Genomic DNA, 26,610 nt, shown 5'->3' on the forward strand with positions numbered 1-26,610 from the left:
CTTTCTGCTTTCTCCCAAAGCTGTAATATCTCTTTCATGTTTGGTACTTCACTCACTAGCTGGAGAAAGTCCATCAGCAATCAGTTTCCATTTGGAATCAAGCAAAAAGGACAATTCTGGAGAATTCTCATTGACTGGAGTCACTGCTGCTACAATCACAGAACCTTAAAGGTTAAGAGTTTAAGATGAGAATATGTAAATGTTCAAAACAGAATACATGGCTTTCTTTTTGCAAAAATCTTTTCTGCAGTTGATTTCAATGAGTTTTCTGCACTGTGATTCTTGACCCATTCTACCCAAAGCAATGCCAGAACTTCTTTTCAAGGATATTCCTCTGGGATACAGTCCTGTTGGGAGTTTTCACAGTTGGCTGAGTTCCTAAATCCCTTACAGATCATTAGGGGCTGCTATCTTGGTCTTTTCCCAGCACTGAACAGCAGTTCTATTATTAGGTTATGGCAGTAGTATTTTGTGAACAGGGCCGTTACTTCTTCTAGTAGGAGATACTGCTTAGTTGACAGATTTGTTGCTGCACAGTTACAGAGTTCAGGAAATTGAATGTTACTAGTAGCTTCAAGAAGCAATTTCAGTATGCAGTTACTGTGAATTTCACTTATGTGCCATAGTTTGAGTTAAAGAAACATGGGGTTTTTTTTGAATCTCTGAAATAATTTTATTACCAATTTAAGAAAAGTCTAGAGTTCTAAATACATTTAACAACTCCCTGAGTCAGAAAGTAATCAGGGTAATCATACTGAGTCTGAAAGCTGATTTCCGTATTTATTTTCATACTTTATTGCGCTTAACTCTGCTATTTTGTTTTGATGTATAGCTGAAAAGGCAATGTTTGAGAGGCTTCAAATTAAGGAAAATCAACAATTACATCTCTGACCTACATTTAAATCATTAATTCACAGCTTTATTTATTTTATTTATTTATTTTTTTGTGAGGAAGATCAGCCCTGAGCTAACATCCATGCTAATCCTCCTCCTTTTGCTGAGGAAGACGGGCTCTGAGCTAACATCTATTGCCAATCCTCCTCCTTTTTTTTTCCCCAAAGCCCCAGTAGATAGTTGTATGTCATAGCTGCACATCCTTCTAGTTGCTGTATGTGGGACGCGGCCTCAGCATGGCCGGAGAAGCGGTGTGTCGGTGCGCGCCCGGGATCAGAAAACCCAGGCCGCCAGTAGCGGAGCATGAGCATTTAACCGCTAGGCCACAGGGCTGGCCCACACAGCTTTATTTAAAAATACTGAAACAGTAGGTTTAATTCAGTGTTCTGAAAAACAATTAAATATTTCACAAATACAAGATCAGGTCAGTTAAACAAGCTCTTCATTCCCAGACCATAACTAAAGCCAGGAACTCCCCCCTCTCCCCCATACACCACCATTTATGGCCTCTGTCCAGGGCTCTTGCCTTAATCTATCTTGTGTTCTGCTTCCTGACCTCCACTCAGCCTCCCTGGCTTAAATCCATGATTACTCTTTCAGTGAGCTGCCTTGCTGGCTGTGACTGATGCTTGATACCCCTTCAATCATTCAAAAAAAAGTTTACTGAGTGCCTACTATGTGTCTTCAAGCACTGCTCTGGTAACTGGAGATATGGCAGCTACCAAAGAGACACTGCTCAAGTATATCTTGGGCTTCCTGTCAAACTATGTCCCAGACCTTTTAGCAGACCCACAAACAGAGTAACGGTCAAGATCTACATATGATGGCATAAGTTTTTACTTTCATAAACGTAGCACACTGTCCAAATCTAACCTAGTTTTAAATCTTGGTTTTAAAATGAAGATATGAGTTACAATGAGCTACATGAGGTAAAAAGTGAAAGTTCTACAACCTGATTATGAAGACTACTGACCGGGGAAATAATTTCCATATATACTAAAAGGACTCCGAGTGAAATCTTATACTCAGTTAATTGCTTTCTAGAGTCAGAGACCTAATTTCTTTTTTTCTTCTTTTTCAAACCCTTTTGAACCTAAAAGTTTCAATGTTTTCTAATAAATATTTCTTAGGGTTTCTGCATCTATTGTAAACACTGGCTGAATGCAGCTCTTCCCCAGCTGATCCTTGAATGGAGTTACTGACAGGCAAAGAAAGGAGCCAAGGCCAAGCAATGATTCAATTCAACACATACATCATGCATCTATTTTTCCAAGGTCTTAAATAGAGCTACAAAGAATAATGAGATCTCTTTCTTTGAAGCACTCACAATAGCAAGAAGTAAGTAAGATGCACCAACTACATAGCTTACTATTTCCTTCTTTTCTAAACTTCTCAATTCCTTCTTGTTCATTTTATCAGTTTCTAAACTTCTGGCCTTTGGAAATTGGTCTCTTGCCAGAGTGAGCATTGTACTAATTTGAGAAGAGTGAAAAGGGAGACTAGCATCAAGGAGCTTGCCCTACCATATATAAAAATGTATTATAAATCTCCAGGTGTTAAAATTGTGCGATACAAGTTAAAAATAGAAGAGTAGAACAATGGAACAGATTAGAGATTCTTGGAATGGAGCCAAGTCTATAGGTTTAATAAATTACAATACCAATAAAATAAAATGATGGAGAAATGAGTAGTGATTAACACACATAGATTAATAATGGATGAAATAATTTATTTGTTATCACATACAACCATAAAGTCCAGATGGACTAAAGAACTTGATAAAAAGAAAAACCAACCTTAAAAAATTTGTGAGATTGTAGTGATTGAAGCAAAAGAATGAATTATTAACAGTAACGTTAATAACTGAAAACTTTGTTCAGCAAAAGACTAAAAGGAAAACAATGGATAGTTATTCCTGATGAATATGACCAACTTTAATTTGACAAATCAACATAGTTTATAAAATGCAATGTCCTCTGTTCATTGTATAAATGGTTAAAAGATGTAAACCGTGACACCCATACTTTGACATACCTCATATTCCTTCTCCAAGACCTAACTCAATGCCACCTTCTCTGTGAAGCCTTCTTCTTCTACTCCAAGTACAGACAACAAACAACATGCTCTATTGGCTCCTAGAGAATTATGCATAATGCTTTAAATTTTTAAATTGCATTCCCTTGTAATTTATCCTTTATATGTCCATTTCTTTTGATAATTCATCAGCTAACTATCTTTTCATTCCCAAGGCCTAGCAGGATGCATGCCCCACATAATGGGTGCTAGATAAATGTTTGTCAAGGGAAAAGAATATTCACACAGAACCAATCACTTTGGAATTCTTTAAGAATCATGATTCCCAATACTGGGACTTTTCTAAGCATGATGAAGGAAATATGGGGAAGGGCAAACTATAAGAATATATATTCTGAACAACTGCTTCTAGAGAGGACAGAAGAGAAGAAAAAGTGAATACATGCTAAGCAAAATCCTACTAATAAATTACATTAGTTAGGAGTGAGGCTATTTTCTGAAGCAAATAAGCTTATGGCTCAAACAAGATAGAAGTTTACTCCTTGTGCACATAACGTCCAAAATGAATGTTCCTAATTGAGGGGTTCAGGGGAAGCTCTCTTTCCAGGAGTGATTTCTAGAAACTCAGGCTCCTTCTATCCTCTGGTTCTTCCATCTTCAAGAATCTACATCAAGCCCATTAAAAGAGAAAAATAAGGATGGAGAAAGCAAATTCACTTCTTAACCACAATGGTCTGGGAGCAAATTCACACATTACTTTGGCTGGCATTCTATTGGTAAGAACTAATCACATGGCCCACCTAGGTGCAAGAGAAGCTGGAAAATGTAGTCCTCGACTGCAACTGCTTCCCAGCGATTATGCTATAGAAGAGCTGCATCAATTTGATGGAGAGTTAGCCATCTCTGCCTCATAAAGATTTCCTACCCCTTCTTTTAAATTCTTTCTAAATGGATATCTACACACACACACACACACACACACACACATACACGTATAGATATATTTCTTTATCTATCTATTTATCTAAGTCTTGAAAGATACACACACACACACACACAGAGGACTTATGGATCTTTGAGAAATGCAAAGTTGGAGCTACAAGCAAGCCAAGACAGTTAGAAGTATGATTCTTCCCCAAATTAGAATGTTGCCTAATTTTACTTAACTCTCTCAATTCAATTACATCCTACTTTAGAGCAACGGTTCCCAGACTTTTTGAAATAATTACTGCATATTCTATGAACCAGGCACTATGCTAGACAATGGCAACACTCAAAAATGAGGCAGGGTTCTTATCTTCTCACAGGAATTATCAACATAGGAGAGATAAAGAAACAAAAGCAGGTAATTATAATGTCAGGGATAAACACAATGACAAAAGATGTGCAGATTTTAATGCTTAAAATGGTTAATTATCTTTCTTATTCTTAGTGTTTTCCTAGCATTCTCTCTGGATTGATAGATCATTTCCACTTGAAATTCCCTCTAGATAATGTGGAATAGCCTGTGTGCCTTTTACAGAATTCTCTAATCTCCACTATATTGATGAGTGTGAGGGTTGGGGTAGGAAAGGTAGGGGAAAGTTCTTTACCTTCCTAACAGGTGCTTTGTTATTGTTCCATCCTGTCATTCATTCATATGGCAGTTATCATTATAGCAACATGTAGTAACAGTAAAAGCTCTTTGTTGTTGCTGTTTAAAGATGACTCTAAGTGTATTATTTAAATGTCGAAGGAATGAGAGGGTTTAATAAGGAGGAGGGTTGGACATAGGCAGTATCAAATCTCATTTGGAGCCATTTAAGCCCTAGGACTTTTTTTTTCCAGGTCTTATTGTAATACTTGCTGTGATTTAAAATAAATATTTACTGAATATTTACAAAGTAAATGACGTGGTGCTGCATATTGTCAGATTTATAGAGTTTTACTTTATGTTGTCCCAACCTAAGGAATTTTGTAATTAATTAATCAATTCATTAAACAATGGAATGATACAAATATATATAAAATAACATAGAAATAGAGTTGGTTGGGTGCCTGGAATGGGTACCAATGAACTCACATTATGTTATTTTCTTTGTGAAAGTTTCCCACTTCAGCCTTTGGAAGCTTACATGCTTTTGCCAGAAATAATAAATATTTTGATTAAATAATAGCATGTTTTTGGCTACCAGCTGTGACCTTAAGAAAAATGGGAGAGGCAGATGGCAGGAAGCAGTGAAAGGAAAGCTTAATAGAAAAATGTTAGAATGTGAGTGTTTTCAAAGATTTTCTACTAGACTCAGCTTATCTATACGTCTCTAAAGAATAGGGTTACCAGAAAAAATACAGTTAGGTTTGAATTTCAGATAAACGATAATTAATTTCTTAGTATAAGTATGTCCCAAATATAACATGGGACTACTTATACTGAAAATGTATTCATTATTTATCTGAAATTCAAATTTAACTGGACAGTTCATACTTTTATTTGCTACATCTGGCAATCCTACTAAAAGTTCTAGCAAGGATCCTTCAAATGTTATCATAATACATATTGTTGCCTAAAAATCTCATTAAAAACTGATTTGGTCAGAAACAATGTTAGAAAAAATGTGGAGGGTTTCATTGTAGGTGCTGGATCAATGAGAGCTGTATCTACTCACAGCTTGTTTTGATTCTTGGGAGGAATGGGAGGACTTGTAGCTTCTATCAGAATAATTAAGAATGTTAAAGTCCACTGCTTCAGTTTTATTTTCCACTGTCCTCCTGCTATATTTGTATGTGTCTCCTGATGGACAGATGAACTATCAAACTCAAGGAACCAATCAAGCAGTTTTCTGATCTAGAAACAGGAATCCATGAAATAAATATCAACAATAATTATTAAAATAAGAAATATCTTGATACTTGCAGAGTGTTACAGATTTAGAATCTTTTCAAAATCTGTAAGCACATTTGATTTGCAAACCAACTTCGTGAAACACCTTCCTATTTCAGAAAGATATAGTGAAACTCTTGATTTCAGAAAAATTGTGTGAATTCCCTCCGCAGCTGCCGAAGTAGCATGAAACAAACATTGCTTCCCATTCTCGCTGTCAAACACGTACTTTATGGATGAGTTAATTATTATGCAAGATGGTATTGAATCACATCGATGTGGAGTGGCTGCTAATGCGAAGTCATCAATCAAAGACCTTGATGTTAAGCTCAAGCTACAACATGTAGTTCTCTTGAAATATCATAAGGATGGCTACATGCATGTGCTTATATGTGCAATGACTTTAACTCTCAGGAAGTTGGCAGCTTCCTGATTCCCAGTTAAAATATTCAGCATATAACCCATCCTCTCTCCCCTTTGTGATGTCTTTGTTTTCCTTAAGTCCCATATATTGCAGAGCTCTTTGCAAAAGTGATGAGAAGGGGTGGGCAGTAAGCTGTCTGAGAATGCCACACAGTGATGCTGGCTCCCTGAGTTTATTCCCTGACAGACTAGTTAGGATGGTGACTTGCCTAGAAAGAGAGGTTATTTTTGTTTGTTTTCCTAGCCTCAGCAAGGAACAAAAAGGCCATCCTTTTTATATTCATCATAAATCTTTTAGAAACCGGAGATCAGTTTGGGGATATAAAATTCTCCTAAGGTGCAAATGTTGCCATCTACCCTTGCAAATCAATTATCAACTTACACATTCGGTAAATTGTTTTAATCTGATTAGTCCCTGGAAAATATCAAAGCAATCAGCTAACAGGAGTTGTTTAGACAGGGAGAAACCCTGTAGAAGGGGGAGTTATATAGGTGAATGTTGGGCATGGGTGTTTGTTTCCTCATTCCTTCATTCACCAACTCATATTAATTGAGTGCCTAAGTAGATGATTCTTTGAGAGATCCTCGGGTAATACAGGGATAAATCTAATTCTTATTCAGACGTCAAGCAGATTATAGCATAGCAGAGGAAATAAACAGGTAAACAATGATAATACGAGGCAGGATGAAATAAGTGCTTATGAGATATATAAGGGACCGTGCAGGGGGAGCCCATGAGAAGCACCTGATCCTGAGCACGAGCTCAGGAGGAAGGGGAGATAACCACATTTAATGAATACCTGCCTCCTGGCTGGCCTGAAGACATTGCCGGCATTACGGAGGAGGCGATGTATCTGAAGTGAGCTTTAGATGAAGAGGAGGACTCTGGATGTCTGCAATAAGAACAGGAGCCCCTCATTCTGATGGAACAATAGAGGTAGCAAGGAGCACCGCACTTTTCAGTAACAGCCTGTGGTCTGGTGTGGTCAGAGTGAAGAAAGGTGCTTTTGTTATTATACTCCATCTACTTCCAAAACAGTAGGCCTAGGAGAATAGGGGCTTTGAAACCAAAGGATGGCTAGCATAAAAGCCCTGGTACTTGGTAGGGATGGAGGAAAGGCAAGGGCTGAGAGACTGGCCAAAAAGGCACTTCTAGGAACAAAGGTTGATTCTGCAGTAGTGGCCTGGTGACCAAGGCACTACATGCCTTATTTCCCCTGAAAGACTCGGAAGTCTGATAAAGCAGGCTGTGATTCATTTTAGCACCGTTTGTAGTGATTGCCATGAAAAACCCCTCAATTGCAAAAGAACAAACAGTCAAACAAACAAACGAACAACTCTTGTTGGTTGAATTGAATCTTGTATGCTATATTCAGTGTACTATGGGGTTTATATCCGATTAAAACAAATTTATGATGTTTGGAAAGCCACAAGCATGAGCATTTCCCTATTCTGCCAATTCAGAAGCCTCTAAAGTTCAGAGACTCTGACCTCACCTCTTTTCTTTGTAGTCATCTCCTCAGAGAGAACAAGGAAACCACGAGAAGGCACAATATGCACCTGTCACCTCATTTCAAATCAGCTCCCAGGTGCTCCTGCTGCTCACGAGAATCCTGTCCCAGACTGAGTTGGCTGGAAATGCCATACGCGGCTGGTAAACCACGTGACTACCACATGTTTGATGATACATTTACCCAGGTCCACAGAAGCCTTTTCCCTATCAGTCCATCTTCAGCCACTTCCCAGTCAACGGGTCCTGGGAACCTTTGCAGAGGCAGCACTGATGATAAATCTTTCATAGGAACCACTTACTTTTCGTCACTGCATCTCTTTACGTCTTCCAGGAAAAACTATTTGATTCAACCCATGGGTTCAAGGTTAGGTTTCTCACACTGGGAGGAAGTCCAGAAGGAGCCTCTGCCTCAGAAAGCAGTTGGCTCAGCTGCAGGTCCTGTCCTTGCTGATAGGACCGGGACTTGGGATCTGAATCCTGCTGGTCCACACACTTTGGTTTGAATTCCTGATCTGTGTCTAGACTCCATACCTGTGTCTCTATCTGAATCACAGAATTTCTGAAAAAACTGGCAAACAATGTAGCATTAAGATCCAGTCCAAAGCAGAAATACGTGGGATAGAGTTGTCAATCTTAATGGATTAGTTACAGAGGTAGGGGTGTAAAAAATCATTCTGCAAAATCTAAATATACAAAAGGTTAAGAAGCTATATAAGATATATATATATATATATATATATATATACGTATTTCTCCAGACTTTTATTAATATATGAGTCCAATTCCAGCAACATGTGACTAAAAATTGCGTTGGGAAAAGCTCTCATCTTTCAATGTAAATTCACATTACAATCGCTTGGGGAGATTTTTTAAAACTTCTCATGCTGGGGTCACAACAGTAGATAATCTGATTGAATTAGTGAAGAGGACAATATGTTTTGAAAAGATGTTCAAGTGATTCTAATGTGCAATTTGGATTGAGAACTACTGTCTGATATAGATCTAAGGGCAAGACAAAGTCCTTTGCTGTCTGCAATATGCCAGGTACATTAGATTTTCTCCTCTATTCCTCACAATCATCTTGTAAATTACAAATTCTTTCCCGCTTTTAAAGATAGTCAAGTAAGGCTGAGAAAGGTTAAGTACTGTCAAATTTCCAAGGTTATACAGTATTTGGGTTTGTTGGATTTTTCTAACTTTGAGGCAAGGGACTTCAACTAAGGGGTTGCAGAGCCTTCCCGGCTCTCTGCAGCAGCCTCAGAATTCTCAGCGTGGTGCCTCTTGCCCTTCTCAAAATGAAGATTTAACCAATAATCATGCTCCCTTCTTTCTGCCTTTCTCATTTCCTCCCCAGATCTCTATCTCTGTTGGTTTTAAATTGAGGGAATTAAAAAAAAAAGGCAACTTTTTCTCCCAGCTTAAGGAAATGTCTCCTAAAATAAGCTGTTCTATCCAGCTGCATGAATTAAGTCATCTTTGGTACTTTTCAATACATATCATAAGGTCAAAGGATGTAAAATTCTGTGCTCTAGCAATTCAGAAAGGACTCATCTCCAGAATATAAACTATGAAGGCAAAGATTTACATAAATTACCATATTAATACACATATTTAACGTTCATAGTTTATCAAAAACAGAAAGATAAGGAAATAATTTCAATTGCAGCAGAGCATCCATTTTTTCACATTTCTTAAATATTTGATATCCAATTAGGAAGTGCTGGGTTAGGGGAGCCACAGATAGTTTTTACTATACTTAACTCCTTGACTGCCAGGTAACAGATCTATCAAAAATGTCATGTTTATGATCAAGCCCAGTGGGATTCAGAGAAGGCATGAGGTTGAGGGAAGGGGTCTGATCAGAGATGGGGTTAGGGATGGAAGAGGAGGTTAAAATATTTGTTGTTCTACTATTGCTCTTAAAAAGAAGAATGTTCTGATGTTTTGACATGGGCATTTTGATGAGGGCTATATCCACATGACCCTGTCATATTGGCTCATCACTACGTTTTGCTTCAGTGGCAATGAAACTGATTCGAATAGCAAAATCTGGGGGCCAACAAGGGCAAGAGTGGGAAAGAATGTCAAGGGGAAAGTGAGATGCAAATAAGAATAGTGGGAGAGTCGGGGGAGACTGGCTGGTGCTGCTGCAGCTGTTGTGCACCACTTCTGTCAGCCATAATACAGGGCTCCTTGATAGGTTGTTGTAGTTTTCTACAAAGTAGTCTTGCACAAAGATGTTGGAAGACAATATTAGAAGGTCTATTTGTATTTAACTCATACTTTTTTGGCATCTAATTTTCTGTGTGTTTTGTAATGTGCATTATAGATTGGCCCAGTGGTATGAGCTTATTATTTATGAATAACTAAATAGATATTGTGTAATAAAGAATTTGGCTGGCCTTTGTCCCCAGTTCCTGGGAGGTAACCTCTAAACTCTTGTTATTCTCAAGTGACTGGCCTGTCTTTGTTATTCATGGTGGGCCCCTTGGAGTATACCTGATAGTTATGTTAATAAGATGACTCAGGACTGGGGGGACAGGTGGCCATGCCAGAAAGACCAACCATGTGATTAGATGGCTGGCACTTTGGGTCACATGATATCAGGCCGTCCTCTGAGGAGGGGAGGTGAGTTGGAAATTGAGTTAAACCATGTAGGCAATGACTGAACCAAAAACTCCAATAAAAACTCTGGACTCCAGAGCTTGAGTGAACTTCCCTGGTTGTCAATTATCTGCATATTGTCACATATCAATGTGCCAGGAAGTTAATGGGTCCCTGAGCGCAACAGAAGCTTCAAGATTGGAACCCTCCCAGATCTCGCCCTATACATCTCTCTCTTTGACTGGTTCTGATTTATATCCTTTTGTTACAATAAAACTTGTAAGTGTAAGTAATAAAAATTATATCATTGTAAAAATGTATAGCACTTTCCTGAATTCTGTAAGTCATTCTAGTGAATTATCAAACCTAAAAATAGTCATTTTTTTAGTCAGCTGGTCAGAAGTGAGGGTGGCAATGGGGACCCCAAACTTATAGCTAGCATCTGAAGTGAGGCCAATCTTGTAGAGGACTGTTCGCTTAACCTTGGCTAACTCTGGATGGACATATATAGGGATGACTACTCAAAAGTTTTAATTGCTATGAGTATTTGGTTCAAAAAAAGTTTGGAAACCATCTAGGAAACTACTCAGGCTTTGTGACATCTCCTCCTTCACCTGCCATCCACTAGTTGTTGAAATCAATATGCTATGGGAAGGAAAACTATAAAAAAAATTCATTTGATATTTATAAATTAAATTTATGTCATAGAATACAATAGACTTTAAATGAAAACTGTTCTAAGAGTTATTCTGTGAGTAAAGAACATGAGATTGAGGGCATGGAGACTGTGACACATGGTTGGGCTGCTGGTAAATTCTTTTACTTACACCGTAATTCTTGCTCTTGCTGTGGAAATTGATAGTACAGAAAGGGAAAGGTATGTGACAATACTTAATATGGGCCCTGTCTAAATTTAATGGAATAAGACATCATACACCATCACCTATCTTCTCTGGTGACAGAATATAATCCTCTCACGACTAATGTGCTGTTTTTCTAACTTTCTCTTTTGAATTGTTTCCTTTAATGTCTATTTATTTATTTAGTTTTTAAGGAGTGGGTGCGTAGGGAGGTTGGCTTACAACTGATAATTAGGAAAAACGAACTGAACAGCAGAGATAAATAACCCAGCCCACCCCAATGGTAAATGAGCAAATGGGACATCAGAACCCTCCAGCTAGAGTAAGGAGCCCTACATTGGGCAAACAATGTCATAGATTTAGAAATAGGTGGAGATTAGACTGGGGTTCTTCCAGTTTAGACTTAGGAGATTTGACTTTTCTACTCATTTCACAATGCGTGACTGAGTGCATGTTTATTTGCTGGTGGGACAATTAGAAAATGAAGACCAGTGGTATGTATCATGAAGTACTAAATATATTCATTGAGGTTAGAAAGCAGGCTTGATGGAAATCATATTCATGATGGACCTGAAAATACTGTACAGCTCAAGTAAGCCACAGTGTAACTGCTCATTTTTAAAACCTAGAACTCTGTTTTCTAAATAGAATCATCAACAATCCCACAGATTTGCTTTCAAACAGCAGTCATTAACAATCCCACCCAGAAACCCAGCTGAACATCTAGGACTAGGAAACGGGCTCTTATCACCATCTCTTCCCTGAGGAGTTATGTGACAGGTACAATTATTGTCCTTCAAGACAAATCTACTCCCCAAAGGCAGGCAACTAATTTCAAAGAAAAGAAGGTATATTAAAATAGATGGAAACTAAGGAAATCCTGTGAGAAAATACTGGTATTTGCAGTAAATATTGTGACACAAAATTGCACATGAAGAGCTGCCAAGGAGTCTATTTTCAGAGCGCAAGTGCAGCAGAACAAATAGCAATCATATTTATATAATACCTTTTATCCAAGAGTCCAAGTGTTTTATTTAATCTTTATATTTCCTATATAGCTTGACTGGTGTAAGGCTGCAGCGACAAGACTTTAGCTTCTAGCCTTTACTTTCGTGTCAATATTTATGGACTAGTAATTACCACCCCCAAGTACAGTTGAGGTTAGTTAGGCAGCAATGCACAAAGTCATACAGGACAGGCAACTCTATTCTCTTATCCCCTTCTCTGTACATGATCAGCACATTAACTGCTGATAGTGCTTCATGCTCAGTCTTCAAGCTTTTTGCTATTTCCTGGGTCACAAAAAAGAAAGAAAAGATTCACTGTGACCAGAATATAAGCCTATGTTTGCCCTTTTGGTCTGGGCAGATAGTGGATAAAATGAAACGCTTAATTAAGACACCTTTAATTCAAGGCTTTACATTTTTTACTGTGTTTGCATTCTTTGTGCAGCTAATATTTATCTCAGTGTCCAGCCTGGAGAATTCATTAAGAGAAGCCAGAACCAAGTGCAGCAAATGAAAGAGTAAGTGGAAAAAACAAACAGAAACAAGAAAACCCAGAGGCAGAAAGTTGGCTGATTGGCAACAGAAACAGTAAGAAAAACTTTGAACTGAGGCCATGAGAGATGAGCAAATATTTCCCATTGTGTTAGATGACATTTCTAGTTCTTTCTAGGTATCCTGGAATATGTACTTTTATTTGTACTAACCCATTCCCCAAAAATACTCTCCCTTCCAAAAAAAAAAAAAAAAAATACCATTTTAGGGATGAAGTGTGCTGCAGAACCAGCCAGGTAACTTCAAGTCACTTTGCTCAATACGTAAGATAAGGCACATTTTGATTTCTCTTTGTCAATCTTGCCCACATATCTCTCCATCTTACTGAGAAGGAGGGAGGGTCACATGACATAGACAAAATTTTGGTAAAATAGGCTGTACCTCCTTACAAGATTTGAATTGAGAGCACTGATGTATTTTCATCATGATGGTATGATACTTTTTCAGCCTCCAGTCATCAACTTTTTGTTGGACACATAATTGATATGTGCCTGAGACTGTGCCAGATTATGAAGAAACAGAATGAATAAGATCTAGTTCTATGCACTTCTTTTTCTGTCATTCCTACATTCATTTATTCAACAAATACTTACTGAGTACCTAGTATATGTGCCAGGGACCATTCTAGGCACATAGGATGTCATACGGCATAAAAGAGACAGAGATCACTGTCCTATGAAGCTTGCATTCTTGCTTGGGTGAAGATATGATAAATAACTAAATTATAAAATATGTTAGAGGGTGATAAACACTATGGAAAAAACATAAGCAGAGAAAGGGGATGGGGAGTACTTCAGAGGGTTGCAATAAAAATGGGGTGGGGGAAAAAAGGCCCTGATGAGAAGATGATATTACAGTGAAGATGGGAAGGAGGTGAGGGGAGGACCACAGGGACCTATGGGGAAGGGACTTCCAGGCAGTGGGAATAGCAGGAGCAAATGTCCTCACATGGAGGCATATCTAGTATGTTTTAGGAACAGCAAAGAGGCTGGTGTGGGTAGACTGGGGTAGAGTAGGAGAAGGTGAGGTCAGAGAGGCAGTGGGTAAATTGCCCAGGGTCTTGCAGGCTCTTGTAAGGGCTTTGGCTTTAATCCAGGAGAGGTGGGCTGTTGTGAATGTTGGAGGAGAGGAGTGACACGGTCTGATTTACAGTTTGAAAAGCTCCCTCCAACTGCTCTGCTGGGAAGATCCTGGGGCAGTGGGAGAAGCAGGGAGACCAGTTAGGCTATTGCAACAATCCAGACACGAGATGATAGTGTCAGAATTAGGGTGGTAGCAGTGTATTATGGGTTGAATTGTATTCCCTCCAAAATGTTGAAGTTCTAATCCCTAGTACCTGTGAATGTGACCGTATTTGGAAATAGGGTTTTGCAGATGACCAAGTTAAAATGAGGTCACTAGGGTGGGCCCGAATCCAATATGACTGTGTCTTTATAAAAATGAGAAATTTGAACACAGAGAGAGACACATACAAAGAGGAAATGATGTGAAGACACAGAAAGAAAGTCACCTACAAGCCAAGGAATGCCTGAGACCACCAGAAGCTAGGAGAGAGGCATGAAACAGATTCTCTCTCACAGTCCTCAGAGGGAGCCAACCCTGCCGACAGTTTAATGGGGGACTTCTAGATCCAGAACTGAGAGACAATTGATTTCTGTTATTTAAGTCTCCCAGCTTGTGGTACTTTGTTAGAGCAGCCCTCGCACGCTGATACACAATGGAAATGGTAGGAAGTGGAGGGATTCTGAATACATGGATATCATATTTGTGAATTTGCCTACTTGCTAAAATGCATTTGAACCTCTGGCACCCTCATAGACATTTGCAGACCGTGCAAAATGGTGAAAAATCTGAGTGGCCTGACGCATATGTTCCCAGGTATCAGGGTGCCCTTTGACATATATTTAGTACTATATTTGTCACAATTTTGTGCTTTTGCTGTTTAAAATGGCCCCAAGCATAATGCCGTAGTACTGTCTAGTGTTCCTAAGTGCAAGAAGGCTGTGGAGTGCCTTATGGAGAAAATACGTGTGTCAGACAAGCTTCATGTAGGCACGAGTTATAGTGCTGTTGGCTGTGAGTTCAATGTTCATAAATCAACAAGATATATTAAATAAGGTATCTTTAAGCAGAAACGCACATAAAACAAGGTTATGTATTGATTGGCTGGCAAAAATGTGACCAGAGGCTCATGGGAACCTAACCCTGTACTTCCCCTATGGGGCCTTGATTCACTATTCACTAATTCAGTATTGTGGTGACTCCATAGAGCATAACTAGCGTGAATAACAAGAACAGACTCTATTTTGAAGTTAGATTCAAGATATAACAGTATTTTTTGAAGGACTAGATGTGGGTTCTGAGAAAATGAGGAGTTATGATTTTGGGCCTGATAAACTGGAAAAACGGAGGTGTCGTTTACGAGTGGAAAAGACAATGGAGAAAACAAGGTTTTGTCTTAGTAATTTTGTAAGGGGCTGGAAATTGGGAGCCATTTATCTTCTAAACACAAAGGAGCTTAAGTTGGGTTATCTGTACAAGAAAAATGTGTTATGGCTGGGTCAGAGCAGCGATAAGAAACATTGTTATTAAGATCCAGAGAGAGGAGAGACTCCTTGCTGCCCAGCATGGGGAGGTGGTGAAAGTTGGGGGTCAGAGGTCTGTGCTTTAATCCCACCTGTGACCCCTCCGCGTTGTGACAGAACCGACTTTATAGTTGATAGGACCGTTGAACAAGATTAGGAAGCTCTGAACAAAGGCTTAGAAATTGCTCATCATATTTTAGTCATTATTACCAGGCTGAATTCTTTAATATTTAACATAAAATCACTTATTTAAGACCATTATATATTTTTTGGAGGAAAAAAAAGAGAAAATGGCAGAGGAAGAGAATATTTGAAGGTGAAATTTCATTCTCGTTCCAGCACATCTGCAATGGTGCCCTGAACGTCATAGAAATGAATTATGTAGAACTGGTGGGAAGATGATGTCAGACTTTCATCCTCGGTCTGGGGTTTTTAAAAAATATCAGTCTGTTCACCAGATTTCCTGCCTTAAAAAAGACCGTTATATTTATAGTTCCTCATCATGTCGTAAAAAGTAGAATGTAAATAAATAAGGCAGGGGGGGATAAGTCAATGACCTTCTCCTACAGGAAATACAGCAGCCTGTGGCCATGCCATCCTTAGAACAGAAATGCTCTTAAAGTCAGGAATGGGGAAGATTTTAAGTCAATTTAAAATGCACTGCAGTATGTGTAGACAATTTGAGTCATCGTGCTAGAAATTCAGGAAGAGCCTGTACAACTTATCAGAATTCTACATACTCAGGGTCATGTTCCAACAGAGACCAGGGACCTCTGGCCACAACTCATTTGAGAAACATTTCAAAAGGAGCGAAGTTTTCAGTGGTGATCTCATGTTTCTAGAAGGATTTAAATCTATTTGGGACCTGTCTCTCTAATAAATCATTCATTTAATTTATTTCTTAAATCAAATCACTTTGGGAGGATTCATAGCACAGAATACTCTGTTTTCAAAAAAGAGGTAGCCTCTATTTTCTCAAAATTGTGGAGCCTCTAGATTGCTGCTCTTGACTCTACAACCCCATGCAGTTTCCTCCTTAACAAACTGTAGGCTGAAGCAAATGGGGATCCGGCAACCTAGTCTAGTTACTGACTAATATGATTACCCACATGTTCACCACATGGACAAATCTGAAGAACACCGAAAGCTTTGTGGCAGCTTCCAGTGTGTTGTTTACTGCCATTTATTTTTACAAAATACCCCAGTCAATTCAGATAACCTCACCAGATGTGCATTTTCCATGCAGGTTTCACTCACTCATTCAATAAATATTTATTGAGCAGCCACTCACTGCCAGGCCCTGGGGTAGGCACTGGATGTTAAGGTGAAGAAGACAAGCATAGTCCTTTTCTTCAAGGAACTTGGAATCCAGTAGGAAAACAGAGAACTAAATAAGCCCTTACAATATGTTATAAGATATACGGTGGTGCTGTTTCGAGAGCTGACTATAGGAGCAGCTAAATGAATCTGCATTAGAAAAAACTTAGCAGAGGAAATGATGGTCAAGCTGAGACTCGAAGGAATAGAAGAAATTAGCTTGCTCCGTGTGGAGATTGAAGGGATGTGGTTTCTTGCAGAAGGCAGAGCATGTGCAAAGGCCCAGAGAAAGAGAAACCTGGGGCACGAGAAGTTCAAAGGACTGAAAGAAGTTCAAAAACTGGAAAGGCTTCAACAAGCATAATAATACAAGGTCAGCTTCTGGTTTCCAAAATATTGGATGCAATATAAGCCCCTGAGGCCCTCTTCAGAGAGCATAACCTCAAACTGACTTCTATCTAAGATATAAGGTAGAAAAATGATGTTTAGAGAAGATAGTCTAGGTAGCATGGAATCCACACATTCCCTTGAGTGCTTACCGTTCAATTCGTGGATCATTTGAGCCCAGAAGAAGTCTATGTGCTTGGAGTATATTTACCTAGCTTCTCAGAGCAGCCTTCGCTGAACATGCTCTCACGTTTGTCTAATATTTGGAAGGCACCATAAAAAAGGAGTCTCATGAGGTCTTTTTAGTCCAAGTTGTAAAAGCCATTGGTGAAATAAATCCAATATGTCCCAAAATAAAAGACATTTTCATCAGAATTTAAGTCAAAGAAGACTTTCTTTGCCCTGAGGGATTGGTATAGTATATTCCCCCTTCCTATAAGGAGAGCTATGTAAGGTACATGATGTTTACCTTTTTTTTTTTCCCTCAGCCTTGATTTTCACCTTGGTTTCCAGGAATCTCAGAACTAAATTTCATTTTAAACACAATAACTATTTTATGCTTTGGATTTCCGTAAGCTTTTAAATTCTCCATCAGCCACCTTTTATGTGCCCCCTCAGATCCTCTTGGACTCACCTGTCTGAAGGGCTCTTGGCCACCTGTTTCATTCCTCCTGCAAGGGCTCTGCTCGACTATTGCCTCTGTCATCCACGTGACACAGGCATAACCCAAAGCAGCTCACCTCAGGCCAATGCCACGGAGCTCTTGCCTCCCGCTCCGGAGCTCCCCGGTGGCTACTGAAGTGAGTCATCCGTGTGTGTGTAACTCGGAAGCACGGAGGAGTTACAGCCCCAGAAGTGAACATCTGACCAACAGGAGACAAGAGCTGATGGGTGAAGCCTTCTCCCTCCTTCTACCAGAGTCTCCCTGAGGAAGCTCCTGAGAGATCAATGGTCAGTTGCTCTTGATACCAAGTGGTGATCGGTTTGCAAGACGCCCCCTAGTGCTGGTTCCCCCGCTTCCCTGTCACACACCCCTTTCTCCTCTCTCGGTTCCCTGAGGCTGTACTTCCCAATAAAGTATTAGCGCTTAAGCTTTTCCCGTTCCGTTTCTAGTGAACGAGGGCTAAGACAAATATTCTCTCCCTATTCTTAGCAGTTACTCTCTATTCCTGTGTTATTAACCATACTATATGTATCTTTTGTGTTTACTTCCTCACATTCTTTTTGAAAATTTGTAGACTCAAGATAAATGTATAAATGAGTTCATAATGAGCTTCATTTTATATTAATTTTATAGAATTGGGAATTTGGCCAAATTAAAGAGGACATTTTTATTCAATTTAATTCCTTAAATAAAACTTCATCGGAAAATTCAAAGCATCGTCTAATGTTTTTGCAAAAAAGGAATAGCCTCCGTTTCCTCAAAATGATGTTAGCTTGCTCCTATTCTCTCTAAATCTCTACGCTGCCTTCTTAAGAGACTAGAAATTGTGTGTAATTAAATGTAAGAAACTTAACACTTAATCTAAATCTCCCTAGTTAGATAGTTTAAGGATTTTACTGAGATCACAACCGACAAGGATTTTCTATTCTTTCTGTGCAATTGAAGTGGATTTTGTTAGGAAGAATATTTGAAACTTTAGTTGCAAATCAGTTTCAATTAATTTTTCTTTTTACTATGTATGTTTTTCTGTATTTTTTCCTGCCCTTAAGATCGGCACTTGGAGACCGGTAACTTAAAGAAAATGTCCTTTGTGCATGTTTCCCTGAGAATACCTTATTTCCTGTTGTAGAAAGCCATCTCTGATTATCAGCAAGCTCCCTCCTTCCCCAACACTGCTTAATAATGCCCTATATGTAAAGCAAGCGCTGAATTGGATTTTTTTTCTCCGAACAGGTTTTTTTTTTCTTACTATACAACTCTGTTTTTATTCCTGAAATATTTCCCAAGATTTCTTTTTTCTTTTTTTTTTGTAACAGTTTTTCCCAAGGTTTTTCATGGGTCATTTTGTTCAATTTTTTTCAGTTAAGAATAATTTTAAAAATACCAATTTTGGGCTAGTTGCTATGTTAAGTAAGGAACACAAACAAATAAGACATAGTCTTTCTCTACAAATAGTTTATAATCCAGTAGAAACTTAAGACAAGCATATATTAAAGAACAATGAAAAGCTAAATATAATTAGTTTCCATAGCAGCAATACACATACAATATTAAATCTTTTGTTGGGAGGAAGAATAGAACCATTAATTCCTGACTATATCAGTCTGAAGTAATTTCTATATTTTCTGTTGGGATATCAAGCAAAGATGTAATCTTCTATAGTCCTTTGGATCATTCATTCAAAATATATATTGGATCAATGAGTATATACATACAATGGAATATTATTCAGCCTTAAAAAGGAAGGAAATTCTGACATATGTTACAACATGCATGAACCTTGAGAACACTATGCTAAGTGAAATAAGCCAGTCACAAAAAGACAAATACTCTATGATTCTACTTATCATACATACAAATACTGTATGATTTCAGTTTTGCAAGATGAAGAGTTTTGGAGATGGATGGTGGTGATGGTTGTATATGAATATGAATGTATTTAATACCACTGAACTGTACATTCAAAAATGGTTAAAATTGTAAGTTTTAAGTTATGTGTATTTTACCACAATTAAAAAATTAAAAAAGCAACTAGAAGGATGTGCAGCTATGACATACAACTATCTGCTGGGGCTTTGGGGGAAAAAATAAATAAATAAAAGTGTAAAAAAAATTGGAAAAAATTTATATTATAAAAAAATTATACATATATACAATTGTATTGTATTTAGTACTAGGGAAAAAAGATTATTGAACTCATAGTCCAATACAGAAGACAAAATGTAATCAAATGACAACAGAGTCAGCTAGGTTCTTTACATGGTCTGTAGAAAGTACTAGGGTAGCTAGGATGCAGAGATGAGGGTGCGAACAGCACTGTCCCCTGGGAATGGAAATTGGGATGGGTAGGAAATGGAGTAGAGATAGCTTTAAAAGCTTCATAGAAGAGTGGGTATTTGAGCTGGCCTTGAAAGGTGGATGAGAATTTGGAAAGATAACAGAGAAGTTATTCCAAGCAGAGGAATAAAGGTACTGAAAGGATGGAAAGTTTGAAAATTGATAAAATTTCTGTTTGGCTGAAACATAGGATCAATGGAGGAGAGTGGCAGGAGATGATGTAAGTGAAACAGATACATGGAGGCTACACTATTTACCATATTAGAGAACGTAGATTTCATTCTAAATCAATGTCTTAACCAGAAATGGGCTTCAGGATCACTTGTGGAGCTTTCAAAAATACATGTGCCCAGATTTATCACTGGAGACTTGGTTTAGTATGTCCAGAGCGAAGCCTGGGCTTCTTCATGTTATCAAAGCTCCACAGTGATACAGATGTGCTCCCAGAATCGCTATTAAAGGTAATAAGTCATTATCACAGATTTTATTTTTAAGATGAGAGACATGTTAAAGTTCACTTAGCTCTGATGGCAATATGATCGGTGACCTGAAGTGAGTCGGACCTGAAGGTAAGAAGATAAGATGGAAGGTTCCTAAAGTGGATGAGAGCTAATAACAGTCTGGATTAAGACAGTGGCAATAGTGACAAATGATAAGAATAGATCTGAGAGGCATTCAGAAAGCCAAAACTATTGGACTTGGTGGTCAATGAGATGTGATGGGTAAAAGAGGCAGAAATCAAAAACAGTGCTCAGATTTCTACATCAGATAACTGGGTGAGGGTAGATCCACTAACTGAGACAGGAAATGCTGGCATAGGTACCAAATACAATGTCCGGCAGATTGTCAAAGAGTAGGTGCTCAATAAATGTTTGTTGCATGAATAAAAAACCCCTAATAAACCAATAATCGTGCAATTGTGGATAAAAACATGAGTAAATAAGGGTTGGTTTATAGATGGGCTCTGTTGGATTTTGACAGATCTAGATGTAGGGGGGAGGTGGAGTGGGAGGTTGTGAAAAAGATATGCCAAGTATGGGGTGCCACCAAAGCAAAAAAATCAAAAAGGCTGGAAAGTTTAGGCTCGGTTCCGGAAACAGTGAATCGTTCAGTTTGGCTCTAGGACAGCGAGATGAGACTGTAAACATTTAGTGGCTCCATAATGTGGTATGTCTGCAAGTCAGGCTGACGAAGTTTTAATTAATTAAGGAGGCAATGGTGAGTCATGGCTTTTGGGCAGATGACTTCCATGATCTTTACGATCATGTTCTTTTGGAAGATTCTTATAGCAGCAGTGGGATAGGATGGCTTGGGACAGGAAGAAATCTAAAGGGATAAAGATTAGTTAGAAGGTTATTATGAGGGTAGAAGCAAAAGATAATAAGAAATTGAGCAATGGTGGTCACAGAAGGAATGGAAAGGCAGGAACAGAATCAAAAGATATTCAGAAAAATTAATATGAAAGATCAAGCCCCAGATTGGGATGGTTGGAGGTCAGAGCTGTACTCAGGGTTGACCCCGGGTGACAGAGCATTGTGGTCTCAACGAACAGAAATAATGACATCAGGAAGGTGAGAAGTTTCAAGTGAAGACAATTGATTCTGAGGTGTCAGCAGGACGTCCAGGTGGAGAAATGTTCTGGGCACCTGGAAATGTAACACTGCAGTTTAGAAGACAGACTGGGGCCAGAAATTTCAACTTGAAAGCCATCTGGTGTAAGTGATAAACGATGTGTGTTAGTGGAGAGAATGGCCAAGGAAACTAAGAATGAGCTCAAGAAAGAAACCCACGGGGGTACCCTTACCCTTGGCTGGCTGAGGGAGGGAGTGAAATCTAGGAAGTAGAAGGAGGAGCAGTCTTAGACAGAGACAAGAATAATCTGGAAAATGCACCTCTCAGAAGACAGGAAACAGAGCTTCAAAAGGAAAGAGTGGGTAAATAAAGTGAAATAGAGAATCTAAGGAGGAGGAGGACTGAGACAGGGCAGACGGTCCTTCGACAGGTGTGGAAGCCTGGGTGGGTTGAAGCTGACTTGGCTGGGGTTACGGAAGGAAGGCGTGGAGTAGGGACCTGAGCTTTCCCACACCCTTTCTGAGGAAAGAGGCAGGGGTGCTGATAGCATGGCTCCTGGTGTTGTTGCCATTTGGGTTTAATGAACCGTGTATCCTTCCATGTCTTCTCTGTAGGCATATAACTTTCACTGAAACAACAGGGCAAGAACTATGGGTGCAAACAGCATTTGGGACCCTGAAGTCTGGAACCCGATTCATGAACACTGCCTGCCTGGGAGCAATGGGTCTCATCATTTCCTGAGAGGAAACAGGCAAAGTTAAAATGACCATTTTGCATGACAATATGTGTGCCAGGGGGATGTGCGGCAATTAACTAGATACCACCACACTATTAACTAAACAAACCCTTTTGTCACTAATATTAAATGCTATTTTTCTCATAAACTAAATCCTCATATAGATTTGTGTCTATATCTGGACTCTCTGTTTCATTTTATTTTGTATCAAGTCTTCTAGTATTTAATTGGGATTGCCTTGAGTTTATAAACTAATTTGAGAAGAACTGGCATTTTTACAATATTTAGTCTACTAAAAAGAAGGGTACTTAAGCCTTCTTTTATGTCCCTCAGTGGAAGATAATTATTTTTTCTATAGGTCCTAAGCTTGTCTTTTTCAGTTTATAGCTATATATTTCCCTTTTGTGATGCTATTGTCAATGGTATTATTTTTCGCACTGTAAGTGTATGTATGTGTGTGTAAATAGAAAGATGTAGGTGTTTTCTCAGATGAACAATTAAAATGTAAAAAATCTAAAGCAAATTGAAGTTTTTAATAGCATCTGACCTTCACCAAGCTGATACACATGTAAAAAAATCATTTTGGGTAATGCTATCATGTAAAACAACAACAAAAAATGAATGTGGTTTATCTTGTCTTTGTGTTGCTAGTGTTTCCTTACATAAGACAAGCTGTGACTGTATTCGGAGTTAAAATGTGCTGTCTGTTCAGTCCTGGTCTCACCAATGGGAGCTCCATCTTCCTGCTAATATCACACAAAGCTCTAGCTAGACTCTGGCTCTTTCCACAGAAAAGCAGCCCGGTTCAGTCCTGCTGCTGGAATTCATGACCACGACCATGGGCTTTTCAGTGTCTCCTCCCCAGGTGCTGGTGGAAGAGGTTGAAGGAAGCTGCAGCCACAGCAGTCAGCTCCCCACTGCCAATCACATCATCACGGACAGAGGGGTTTTCAGATGGTTTCATGCAGCCATGAGTCAGAAAGCGTTTTAGTTTTACCTTTTTCTTCATCCCAGTCCTTTGAAACTTTTCAATTTGGAGAAAAACTGAAAACTATGTAACAAATCTAGACAAGGGGTCAGCAAACTTTTATTATAAACGGCCAGATAGAAAATGTTCTAAACTTTATGAGCCACAGGGTCTCTGCTGCAACTACTTAACTCTGCTGTTGAAGTGTGAAAGCAGTCATAGACAATAAGTAAATGAGCCTGGCTGTGTTCTAATAAAAGTTTATTTACAAAGCAAGTGGTGGGCTAGATTTGGCTCATAGGCTAGATTTGGCCTATGATTCATAGTTTCCAGATCCCTCTTTTAGACCAGTAAACCTCCAAACCATTCATTATTTATATTTTATAAAGTAAAAGCAGTGCACTAGTCTCCACAGAACCAAGGATGACAGGATGCAAAGCACTGGAATGAGCAAAATGTAGAAAGATCACCAAAATGATTTATCAATCTCTAAATAACAATTCTTTTTTTTTTTTTTGCTGAGGGCTGGGCTAACATACGTGCCCATCTTTCTCCACTTTATATGGGATGCCACCACAGCATAGCTTGCCAAGCAGTGCATCGGTGCATGCCTGGGATCCGAACCGGCGAACCCCGGGCCGCCACAGCGGAGCGCGCACACTTAACCACTTGTGCCACCAGGCTGGCCCCTAAATAACAATTCTGAGCATAGCTAGCATTTGTTTGCTTTATGAAGCACAAGTAGGATCATAGCATATAATAAACACACATATTACATTGCAGTGTGGTCATTGCTTTGAGGAGAAAGAGAGAGTTGAATGAAAAAATCATTATTAGTAATGAAAGCATTTGCTCTTACTTACCAGTCCTGTACCGCATTGAAGGATTCCTCATTTGTGATGTCATACATTAAAATAAAGCCCATGGCCCCACGGTAATAGGCGGTGGTGATAGTCCTGTATCTTTCCTGGCCTGCTGTGTCCTGAAAAATAACAATAATAATGTCTCAAAAGATAAGGCAATACATCTTTGCCAATACATCTGGCAATTCCAGAAATAGTCGCTATAGAGAGTCTAAACTGTACTTGCAATGCACAGCTATACGTCTTTTTTTGTCTTGTTTTTCCTAATGGTTTTTATATGGAAGCTCTATATTATTATGAAAAATTCTTTTTTTTTTGGTAAAGATGTAGTTCAAAGTACCTTCTATATATGTTCACTCTCATTAAGTAGCATCTAATTATAAAAAATAAAATAAAAAGAAAGATTATACATATCAAATCTGTGGCTTTTGTATCGTTTAAAACCAGAAGAGTACATTAGCTCCATCATTGCATATTTATTGTCTCTCTACTAAGTACAGCCACTGTGGGGAAAAAAAGAAGTTTATGAAAAAGTCTCTGCTTTCAAAGGCATGCAGTTTAGTCTCAGTTTATTCAACTATAAAATGAGAATAAAAATATCTGCTTTGTGTGGAAGTTTGAGTCAGACAGATCTGGCTTCCTGCTCTCTCATTAGCGAGCTGGGGGAATGTGGACAAGCCACTGAACCTCTGTGAAGTGACTGCCTTCAAGGTCTGGCATGCCTGTTAGGGTTACAGGAAATAGCACATGTAAAGCGCTGCACACAGAGCCTGGCACAGAAAAAGCGGTCAGTAAACCGCAAGTACTGGCTGTTGTTCCTGAAATTTGGGGAGGCAAGGCTAACACAGGATGGGAGATAGCAGCTTACAAATACAAGGGTTCTGGGCCTGCAAGAGAGATGGCACGGAACAGTTAAATCTGGGAATCAGAGGCAGCTACATCACTGAAATAACCTCCATATGTCATGTGAACTGTAGAGTATAGCTCAAGAAATTATTCCTCAATTCAACCAACTCTTGCTCCCTTGTCTTCTCAGGATCCGGGGTATCACTTGCAAACCAATGGTCCTTGGTTTTCCCCTTCACCATTTTCCATGGAGACTGCGCTCTGACTTATTTTTACTAGTACTCTGGATACTTAGCATTTTGGACAGAAATGTTACCTTCTTTCTGACTTTAGGGTGGATCCTCTGGCTCCCCTTCTCCCAGAGGTGCCTTCTTTGTACACAGAGCGCATCCCAAATACCCCTAAGACTAAATATAAATAGCCCTTGAAGGGAAAGCTAGTGTGTTGGATGACACAAGAATAGATTCCTTTGGCATCAAAATGAAGCTAACATCTCCTGGGTCTCACTATTAGGACAGGCTTATGTTGGATACGCTGTTCTTCACCCACAGGTATCTCCTGCTTGGATGCTTACATTCCACTGTGGAGCAACGTGGGAAACTCAAGATTGCTTACAATTTTCTCCTAATTTGTGTGCTATATTCTATTTGGCTCCTGCAAGTTCAGAGAAGGGTGATAAAGAAGGCTGAGGAAATCAGCAAATGATTCCAGGAGAACGTGGTGGTGTGAAATGGAACTTGAAAATTAGCTAAGGGTGTGACTTTTCATGAAGCCAGCAACAATTATATTCTACTCTTGGAGCAGGGATAAGGCTGGCCTGATTGGAAGGTGTTTTTATTAGGTAAATGAGGGAAATAAGGTTCCAAAGGTATGATGAAAACAGATTATGATACCCAAGACAGCAAAAATAAAGCAAAATCGGTGGGGAAGGTCTTTCAGCACATACCACCAATAGCAGAAAGCAAAAAGGATAATATATATTTCACCACATGAAAATTTGACAATTCCTTGAATATAGAAAAATATCTATAAATAAAATTGAAATGATATATAATCAAATGATAAACTGGGAACTATATTTGCATGGTACTAGAGAGACCAAAAGTTAATATCTTTTTTTTGTGTGTGTGAGGAAGTTCAGCCCTGTGCTAACATCCGCCAATCCTCCTCTTTTTGCTGAGGAAGACTGGCCCTGAGCTAACATCCGTGCCCATCTTCCTCCACTTTATATGGGACACCACCACAGCATGGCCTGACAAGCGATGCGTCTGGTCATGCCCGGGATCCAAACCTGCAAACCCCGGGCTGCCGCAGTGGAGGGCGCGCACTTAACTGCTTGCACCACCGGGCCAGCCCCCCAAAAGTTAATATCTTTAATATATTAACTAGTGTGAGAAATCATTAAGAAAAATGTTAAATATTCTAATTTTTAAAATTTTTTATTAAGAGACACACAAATAGCTAATTAATTTGTAAAAAGAGTTGACTCCCATGCATAATATTAGAAATGCAACGCTGCATAGTTTCATGCCTTTATAATAGAAGTTACCTGGCCATTATTTGAATATTTATTATACATTGCTTAGTAT

General features: G+C 38.9%; 1 protein-coding gene across 2 annotated transcripts in view; it reads right to left on the reverse strand.

Moving 5' to 3' along the window:
• The window catches only part of RAB3C (RAB3C, member RAS oncogene family), a 271,180-nt gene that overhangs the window by 120,388 nt on the left and 124,182 nt on the right, over window positions 1-26,610 (reverse strand). For both annotated transcript variants that reach the window (XM_058564045.1, XM_058564044.1), the window contains exon 3: window positions 24,176-24,294. In XM_058564045.1, coding sequence (XP_058420028.1) covers window positions 24,176-24,294 — 119 coding nt within the window. The remainder of the gene's footprint in view (window positions 1-24,175; window positions 24,295-26,610) is intronic.

The sequence above is a fragment of the Diceros bicornis genome, chromosome 20, assembly GCF_020826845.1.
Source record: "Diceros bicornis minor isolate mBicDic1 chromosome 20, mDicBic1.mat.cur, whole genome shotgun sequence".
Lineage (NCBI taxonomy): Eukaryota > Metazoa > Chordata > Mammalia > Perissodactyla > Rhinocerotidae > Diceros > Diceros bicornis.